The sequence below is a fragment of the Entamoeba dispar genome, genomic scaffold, assembly GCF_000209125.1.
Source record: "Entamoeba dispar SAW760 scf_1105229463765 genomic scaffold, whole genome shotgun sequence".
NCBI classification, from domain to species: Eukaryota; Evosea; order Mastigamoebida; family Endamoebidae; genus Entamoeba; species Entamoeba dispar.
This window is the reverse complement of record NW_001855856.1, coordinates 54,692-63,561: the sequence shown is the minus strand read 5'-3', so window position 1 is coordinate 63,561 and position 8,870 is coordinate 54,692. Positions and strand designations below refer to the sequence as shown.

General features: G+C 24.6%; 6 protein-coding genes across 6 annotated transcripts in view, besides 16 other annotated features; 3 read left to right on the top strand and 3 right to left on the bottom strand.

Moving 5' to 3' along the window:
* Positions 1–303, top strand: part of EDI_201500 (UDP-N-acteylglucosamine pyrophosphorylase, putative) — a gene marked incomplete at both ends in the record, with an annotated part of 1,200 nt that extends 897 nt beyond the window's left edge. Inside the window, one exon of the mRNA XM_001733502.1 lies at positions 1–303. This exon is cut by the window's left edge and continues 897 nt beyond it. Within this exon, the coding sequence (XP_001733554.1) occupies positions 1–303 (303 nt within the window).
* An 8-nt stretch (positions 304–311) lies between these two features.
* Positions 312–359: a sequence feature (AT_rich).
* A 17-nt stretch (positions 360–376) lies between these two features.
* On the bottom strand, positions 377–1,109 carry EDI_201490 (uncharacterized protein; the record flags this gene model as incomplete). Its single annotated transcript, XM_001741451.1, has 3 exons — positions 377–787; positions 874–1,048; positions 1,099–1,109. The coding sequence occupies 3 exons, from the start codon at positions 1,107–1,109 to the stop codon at positions 377–379; spliced, it is 597 nt and encodes a 198-aa protein (XP_001741503.1).
* Positions 789–829: a sequence feature (AT_rich).
* Positions 1,064–1,084: a sequence feature (AT_rich).
* A 123-nt stretch (positions 1,110–1,232) lies between the features above and the next one.
* Positions 1,233–1,315: a sequence feature (AT_rich).
* Positions 1,316–1,518: 203 nt separating this feature from the next.
* Positions 1,519–4,164, bottom strand: EDI_201480 (uncharacterized protein; the record flags this gene model as incomplete). The annotated part of the gene is made up of 1 exon (XM_001741450.1): positions 1,519–4,164. One exon carries the CDS (start codon positions 4,162–4,164, stop codon positions 1,519–1,521), a length of 2,646 nt encoding a protein of 881 aa, XP_001741502.1.
* Positions 4,165–4,403: 239 nt separating this feature from the next.
* EDI_201470 (Rho guanine nucleotide exchange factor, putative) lies at positions 4,404–5,849 on the top strand (the record flags this gene model as incomplete). Its single annotated transcript, XM_001741449.1, has 2 exons — positions 4,404–4,658; positions 4,737–5,849. The coding sequence occupies 2 exons, from the start codon at positions 4,404–4,406 to the stop codon at positions 5,847–5,849; spliced, it is 1,368 nt and encodes a 455-aa protein (XP_001741501.1).
* Positions 4,668–4,720: a sequence feature (AT_rich).
* An 81-nt stretch (positions 5,850–5,930) lies between the features above and the next one.
* On the bottom strand, positions 5,931–6,635 carry EDI_201460 (uncharacterized protein; the record flags this gene model as incomplete). Its single annotated transcript, XM_001741448.1, has 1 exon — positions 5,931–6,635. One exon carries the CDS (start codon positions 6,633–6,635, stop codon positions 5,931–5,933), a length of 705 nt encoding a protein of 234 aa, XP_001741500.1.
* Positions 6,249–6,372: a microsatellite.
* Positions 6,306–6,378: a microsatellite.
* Positions 6,500–6,609: a microsatellite.
* Positions 6,636–6,703: 68 nt separating the features above from the next.
* Positions 6,704–6,852: a repeat region.
* Positions 6,788–6,973: a repeat region.
* Positions 6,974–6,996: 23 nt separating this feature from the next.
* Positions 6,997–7,034: a sequence feature (AT_rich).
* Positions 7,035–7,092: 58 nt separating this feature from the next.
* Positions 7,093–7,143: a sequence feature (AT_rich).
* A 67-nt stretch (positions 7,144–7,210) lies between these two features.
* Positions 7,211–7,231: a sequence feature (AT_rich).
* Positions 7,232–7,285: 54 nt separating this feature from the next.
* Positions 7,286–7,401: a microsatellite.
* A 157-nt stretch (positions 7,402–7,558) lies between these two features.
* Positions 7,559–7,586: a sequence feature (AT_rich).
* A 433-nt stretch (positions 7,587–8,019) lies between these two features.
* The window catches only part of EDI_201450 (uncharacterized protein), a gene marked incomplete at both ends in the record, with an annotated part of 1,738 nt that continues 887 nt past the window's right edge, over positions 8,020–8,870 (top strand). Inside the window, one exon of the mRNA XM_001741447.1 lies at positions 8,020–8,860. Coding sequence (XP_001741499.1) covers positions 8,020–8,860 — 841 coding nt within the window. The remainder of the gene's footprint in view (positions 8,861–8,870) is intronic.
* Positions 8,504–8,554: a sequence feature (AT_rich).

The window sequence follows — 8,870 nt, the reverse complement described above, 5'->3', positions numbered from 1 at the left end:
ATTAAAAAAGAAATGTTTTTCTTTGATGCTTTTCCTTTAGCAACAAAAGTATCAATTTTTGAAATTCAAAGATTTATAGAATTTAGTGCTTTAAAGAATTCATTAAATGAAAGTTTTGATAATGTTAATACAGTTAAAAGAGATTGGTATTATTTAAATATTTATTACCTTAAAAAAGTTGGAGCTATTGTTGATGATTCAAAAAGTCCAATTTGTGAAATTAGTTTTAAAAGATCATTTGAAGAAGAAGGTTTAAAAGAGTTTAAAGATAAAACAATTCAACTTCCTTTTATTCTTCAATAAAATGAAAGATTAAATTATTAATTTTTTTTTTGATATTCAAGTTAAATTTATTATATCTTCTAAACTAATAAAACTAACAACAAGAATTCTTTGATTCTGTTAATGGTTTTGAAAAAGAAATAGAAGAATTTTTGTCAGGTGATGGTGGTATTTTATTTTTTAACATTAAATCTACTAATTGTTGAAACATTAATGTAACGTTACTTCCTTCTTTAGCTGAAGTTTCTAAAAATGTCATTTGATGTTCTTCTGCAAATGCCATTGCTGTTTGTGTTTGGACACATCTTCTATAAGAAAGATCTGATTTTGATCCAATTAACATAACTTCACATTCAGGGCATTCTTCTTTTAAAGCAGTATACCACATCATGACGTTATTAAAACTTGTTGCATCAGTAATATCATATACTAAAAAACAACCATTACTTGCTTTATAATAACTATTAACAATAGACCTAAATCTTTCACTTCCAGCAGTGTCCCACTTTAAAATAATTATTATTGTTATAATTTTTTTTATAATTTTGAAAGTATCTTAGATAAAGCAAATCTTTATAAAAAATAACAAACAATTTGCATTTTTATTGTACGACCATTTTTTTTCATTGTAGCAACTTTAAAATCAACACCTATTGTTGTGACATATGTTGTACTAAATGTTGAATCACAATATCTTAATAAAAGTGATGTCTTTCCAACTGAAATATCTCCAATTAATAATACTTTAAGTAATATAACATCTCTACTATTTAATTGACTCTTTTTAATAAATTAATATTATGCATTGAATCAAACTCATCTTCCATGTCAAATAAGTTTATTTTTTTTTTAATTCTTTATGTTGTTTTCTTAAATTTAATCAAAAAATACAATAAACATTATTCTTTTTGTCTTGAAAAGTTATTCTTTAAAGGAATATTCAAAGTTTCTTTTATAATTTATATTTTCTTAACTTATTTATTAATTTTTTTATTAACAATATTCAAAATTATTTATAGTAATATATATTTTTGTAAAACAACTTTCTTTTACATTTTGTTGTTTTAAAATAAATTCTTCCTTTAATTCTTTTCAATTAAACTTTTTAAATTAAATTAACTATAAAGTTACTTTTTTTTTTGTTAATGTCTTTTTCAATTGAACTTTCTGAAATTGATAAAAAGATAAAATCAAAAAAAAATAACAAAAACCAAATAAATAATCATTAATAACATTCTAATTATCAATAATTGCTTTTATATTAACTTCATGATTTGGTTTTATCAAATTTTGTTTTAAATATTCATTCTCTCCTTTTTTTGAAGTAACACCCTTTCTAACTTTCTTTGTAATGACCAAGAGAAGAAGAGAAATAATCCAAAGTAAAAATACAATACCTTCAAAAATACTCCAAAAAATAACATGTGAAATAGGTTCTAATTCATCACTTGAATCATATCGAATATCAACATAACCTTCAAATATTCCATAATCATTTGCATTCATTCCTCCTACAAAGACATATTTTTTACCTTTATTTAAACGAATATTTAATAAACACCCATTATTTCCAATAGGTGAAGTAATACAATTTGCTTGGTCTACACACACTTTTGGTACAGACTCATTATAAATAACTTCACAACTTTCATATATTTCTACAGCAGTTTTAAAAGAACTAGAAGCATTTATTTGGATAGTAACATTAGCAGGTCTTGAAAGGTCGAGTAAATACCAAATCCCTTTTAACGAAATAATTTCTCTACATTTTGATTCTGAAGTGGTACCACGTGATGTAAACCCTCTAATATTTCTACTTTCACTTATTATAGTAGCAAATTTACAACTACTATCAGTAGCTTTTTGGTCATAGTACAATGAAAATCTAGCTACTCCTGAATTTGATGAAATAATACCAATATAACTATTAACATTTTTATCTATTGAAATATCAACTGAATGTCCAAATCCACATGAAGAAGATATTCCTTGAATACACTCAAGTGATTCAGGACCACTAAGATCACTTAGTAATGAAATGTTAGTTAATAAATTTGATTCAGTTCCACATGTACTTGCTGTATATTTAAATGATGGGTCGTGTGAATATTTTAACCAAACTCCATAGTGATATGTTTTTGTGTCTTCTTCTGCACTGCAATAATTTTCTATTTCAAAGGGTAAAGCTACCATTTTAGTAAATGGAATTGATTCTATGATAATTGGATTGGATGGATATTTTCCAATATTCTCTTTACTTTTTAATGCCCAAAACAAGAAATAACCATATTGAGCTGGTATATAAATTGTATATGAAGTTGCAAATACATAAAATTCTTTATATTTAAGTTCTATTGTTGAATAACTTGTTTCTAAACATATAGTAGAATCACATTTATCATGAACTTCTAAATAACACATGAACTCTTCAGCTAGATATGGAGTTATTCCAATAATAATAGTATCCTCTGAATTTTGAATAAAATGATACCAACTTCCTTGCATTTCTTCTATGTCTTGAGAACATCCAATCATTGAACTTGGTAATAATGATGAACCAACAAATTGAGAATAAGTTTCATTTTCATTTAATGAAATAATATGAGCGTTTTCACATTGTCCATTAGTTACTCCAGTAACTGATAATACAGAAACACTAATTTCACAAGGTTCTTTAATACAAATTACTTGTATCATGGTATTAGTATTATATTCAGATTGAACAATAGTATATTCATGTTTACCTTGAAAAGTACCTTCTTTAAAGTTACCACAATAATTGTTATATCCAATAATTGTTTCAGTAACTTCAGAAAAATATTTAGTATAAAACGTAGTAAAAACATATTTATTTGTATCCCCTGCAAGACTAAAGAAAATTACTTTACCAGTTACATTTTTTCCATTATTTCTTGTATAATTCACTTCTGGATTAGTTGATATATTAAAATTCATATAAAATGGAAATTGAGTTATTCCAAATGCTGTAGAACAATCTCCATATTGAGATTGGTCATAAATGTGTAACTGAAATGAGCGTTGTTGTTTTAATATACCACCTGTTGGACTTACTGCAATGTAATATAATTCATTTGGTATTAAATTTTGTGCATCATAACTTGCTAATGTTCCACATCCATTAGAATTTGATCCAATATATTCTAATCTAATTAATTTTTGATCATATTTAAAAAGATAAATTGTAGTTGGAAATGATGTATATTTATTACAAGTATCAATTCTTATAGATGTTGTTTTAGGAGTAAATGAATACCATCTTCCTGAAATACTTAAATCAGTATTTGGTATATCTGAAATAGTACAATCTTCTGTTATTCTATCATCAACAACAGAAGGAATATTTAAATTTAATGCTAATTGATAAAAACAATTATTTTGTTTAATTAAATTAGGACTATAAGGGCTTACAGTTAAAGTATATAAACCAGTAACATTAGATGTACTTGTTATTAAAATATAGTATTTTTTATTTGTTTCAGGTTGGAAGGTAATTCGAGATAATATTCCTCCACACACCCCTTCTGGATCATCATTTTGAGATTGTCCACAATCACTCAATATTTTATTGCATGAGCTAAATATTCTTACAATTGCAGGAAAGTTGGTGTGTGGATAACAAGTTGATATTTTGAGTAATGTTGGAATATTATCTGTTGTAAATGAATACAAAATCCCATTTCTATTTCCTGTTAAATTTCCATTTCTACAACTCCATGGATATTGTGTAGTGCTCCACGTTAAATTGTTACTGTCTTCATAATCTTTCTTTATATCAATTTCTATCGTTTTGTCACATAATTGTCCATTCACTTCATGTTTCAAAAAAATGAACAGAATCAAAAATCCCCATTTTAATAACATTTTTATTCTTTTTTATTAGTTCTAAGTTTTATTTTTAAGTTCTTTATTATGTTAAGGATAAATGATAAAAGTCCTTATTAACTTAATTTTAATTGAAATAAAACAGAAAATATTTTGATAATTTCAAGTGAATAAAATAGTAAAAAAGCTCTAACTAAAAAAAAAAGCAGAAGAACTAAAAAATTTTTTTAGAAAGAAAAATTTGGAAGGGAAAAGAATCTAAAAAATGATAATAAAAGATGTCAAAAAGATTATATGTTGTAAATGAGATTGTATCAACTGAAGAGTCATATGCACGGGCATTACAAACTGTTGTTGACCTATATATTAATCCACTCAAAGGAATGGATTTAATTAGTGAAGAAGATATGAAATGTTTATTCTGTAATTTAGAAGAATTATTGGATGGGGCCAATCAATTAACAAAACAGTTAAAAGATCGGTTAAAAGAGTTTGCACTCAATGATAATATATGTGATGTATTTTTATTAAACGTTTGTTAGTAATAATTATTTTTATAGAAAATTTTTTTATAGTTTTATAATTGTTTTTAAAAGGAAGTAACAATATAGAAACCATTATTTAATCGATTTGGTCCATATATTCAAAATTATGAAAAGGCTTCATTATTATTTGATAAGTTATCTAAAAAAAAGAAATTTGAAGAGTTTTGTGAAACACAAAAAGAAAATCCATTATCTAATAATGGGAACTTAATGTCATTCTTAATATTCCCTGTCCAAAGAATTCCTAGATATATTTTATTAATGAAAGAATATATTAAGAATACAGAAAAAGATCATCCAGATGCAGTTATTGCAGAACAGGTAAGAAGATATTTAGATTCATATGCTAAAGCTGTTAATGCAATTATTGCAAATGAAAACAATAAACAAAAGATGAGAGATATTATTAAAATGTTTACTGACTTAGATCCTAAAACCGAAGATGATTTAAAAACTTTACCTCGTACTTTAGTACGTGAAGGTATTTTAAGAAAACAATGTAGAAAAGCTGTAAAAGAAAGGTACTTTTATTTATTTAATGATGCAACAGTAATTTATGGTGAACAACAAGGAAAGAAAATACAATTTCATCAATTATTAGAATTAACTTCTGTTAAAGATATAGAAGATTCTGACATTAGTCAAAATGGATTCCAACTTAAAGGACTTCAAAAATCAGTTGTTGTTTATGCAGAAACATTTGATGAAAAAAAAGAGTGGGTAATGGATTTAAATAAAGCGTTCACTGGTGAAAGAAAATATGAATTTGAAGAAGAGTTAAGTGATAATGAAGCAGCTCCAACATGGATACCTGATGATAACGTTTTGGATTGTATGAATTGCCATTCAAAATTCACTTTATTAAATAGAAGACATCATTGTAGAAAATGTGGAAGAGTTTTATGTGCTGAATGTACAAAGAGAAGAGTTGTTATTCCTCATATTAGTTCTAAACCCGTTAGAGTTTGCGAGAATTGTGCTACAAAATTTGAAAACAAAGATTTTGAAGGAGTTGATGATAACTCTGAACATGTTAATGCAGATGGAATTGTTCCTCCTTCTTTACCTAACATTCCTCCTCCACAAAGAAAGCAACTAATTAAAATTAGTTCGATGTATCCAACACTTCAACCACCATCAAGAGAACCACCTGAATTACCTCAGTATGAATCTTATTAATTTTGTTTCAATAATATTTTTTTGTCTATGAGCAAATTAATTTAAGGTTATTAAAAGAAAATTAATTTATGTAAAAAAACATTATTGACGTTGTGCCTCAATAATGTAATTCAATAATTTTTGTTCAGATTCTTTTGAAAGTAAGTATTCATTTGACAAATTCTTGCATATTTCATTTGGGTCATCATCTTTATTAATATTAATCCAAATTTGTTTACCATTTGGAAGAATACACATTATATCAATCACAATATTTTCATTTTGGTTTATTTGACTTTTTCCTTCAATAATCTTTCCTCTTAGTCGTTGTTCTTCTTTTTTTAATTGTTCTAATAATTGTTCAGTATTTTTAATTTGTTGACAAATATATGACAATTGCTCATTTTCATTAATAAGTAATTCTTTATTTTCTTGTTGGTATTCTTTCAGTTCATTACTTTTAATACTTTTATACACTTTTTCTTCCTCTTTTATTTCTTTCTTAGTTTTTTCATCAATTTCTTTTTTTTCTTGTTTCTCTTCTACTTTTAAAGTTTTATTTAAAGTTCTTTCTTTTTGTTGATACTTAACATTTTCGTTGGAGTGAAGGTGTGTAGTACTACTTTTTTCAGTGGATGACGTTCTTCCATAAACACTTCTTGTTACAAATCTTTTTTTCTTGTCATTCTGATTTTCAATCTCTTTTCCTCGGTCCTCATTTTTCTTTTCATTCATCCTTTTTATTTCTTCATCTTTCTTTTCATACTCTTCATCTTCTTCTGAATGGTACTTTGATTTATATGACATACTTCTTCTTTTTTTTAGATCAAGTAAAAAATTTTTTGTTTTCTTTTACATTTTTCGTTTTCTTTCTTTATGATTAAAATTAAGTGTATAAAAGGGTGGGATAATGAGTAGTATCACTGGTCAAATAAATGAAAAACTAACTAAATTACTACGAGTTATTAAGAGTATATTTAAAATATAAATATCAAATACAGGAATAAAAGAAATAATAGAAATAGTAAAATAGAATCCAAATTAAATAATTAAAAGATGAAGAAATCATTTTGTAAGAAGATTAATTTCAATGAATTAGTGAATGTAATACAAATTAACTGAAAGAAAAACATGATATAAAAAAAAGAATGTTGAAAATATAAGAAGGATATTAATTATTATTAATAAATTATGATATATAATTAACAAACAAGAATGTTGTAATATCGAAATTATAATTAGATTTATAAGATGATTGACTCTGAATAATTATTAAGTATATGAATAGATTTAATATTTTTGTATAAAAAAAAATGATTAGATACATTAATATTTGTCATTATAATAGAACTTGTTAAAACTAAATTCTATAATAGAAGTTGAATATATTAAATTTATTAAAAGTAACTATTTCTTAAGATTTATCATATATAATTGTTGAGTTTATATTATAAGTTTTTTCTTTTAGCTTCTCTTGATTGTATTATATCTTTTCATTTATTTTATTTTATTCTAGAATTATTCTGATTGTTCAATTTATTTTTCTATTATGTTCATAACTTTATTCTATATTCTAAGTAATATCTTTTATTAAATTATCACATATTTTTGGTGCATGTATAGTGTCTTATTATTTAAATTGTTTTTATTTATCGGTTCCTCAAGTTAATTTTATTATGTATTTATTTTATGTTTCAGTTATATTAGTTTTAGTATTGTTTGAAGATTTGATTATTATTTATTTGTATATTTTTATTTCTGTCATTATTTAACATATCATATAGTAAGTGTTTAAATAGACCTTGTGGTTATTTGAGATTTATTATTAAATTAAAACCATTACTGTTCATGTTGTGTTTATGCTATTATGATACTTATGGTTGTTGAATATTGTCAGACTATTTTTTATAATATCAGACCATATTTCATAACTATTGAAAGATTTATTCTTTATTGACAAATTCTATATATAGTACTCTTGAATTATAATAAACTTAAATCTTCTTTTTCTAAAGTTGTTTTGAACTTTGAATTTCCTACTTCATCTTTTTCTCGTGAAAGAAAAATAAAAAATGAAAAAGATAGAGGATTTAAAAAAAGGGTTTTTAACAACAAAACGATTTTAGGAAAATCTTCTGATCCTTGAGTATTTTCTGATGAAAGCATTAGAACTTAAAAAAATATAATTTTCATGCAAAGCTATAAGGGGAGCTTTCATCCTTATTGTGACTTATTACGAAAACCAAACCAATTGTTAAACGATTTGGATGCAGAAGAAACAAAAGAAATACTATATCTTTGGAATTTTATTCACCAACAACGAGATATTTTAGATATTGAGAATGCACCAAAAATGAATGAAGATTCAGATGAGACAGAAGACGAAAATGAAGTTATAAAAAAAGAAGATAAAAAACGATTACATTTAGATACAACATTTAAATCTGTGATGGTATATGTTTATCATTCATCATTTAACTATAATTCATTAGCTATAAGATTATGTTCATTAATGTTTTATCACTATTTTAGTTGTTCACAAGAATGTTCATTAGAATATCCTGTACAAGTGATGCAAACAATTCCTGTAAATCGATACACTATTCCATTAATTTTTTATTTAACAACGTCAAACAATGACTTCCTTCAATATAATGAAATAGGCGATATTCCTCATTTATTATTGTTTAAAAATATTAACATATTAATTAAAGATTATTTAATTTCTCCTTTAGGACAACAAACATCAAAAAAAACTCCTGGCTCAATTTATATGAGAACAAGAGTATTAGGTTCTGATCATAAAGGATTTGTATATTATTTATTAAATGGATTCTTAATCTCTAATGCTAATGGAAAATGGTTTATCTTTCATTCTTCTGGTCAAATAGATGATTTTGTTGAAACCTTAAATAAAGACCAACCAGACGTTGACTTATCTACTCAAATCAATAACTTTAGAAAATATATTAAAACTGATAGAAAAGTTGCACAAGAATTTGCAGTATCTAAAAAAGGAATAACACCATCAAGTCATTATAT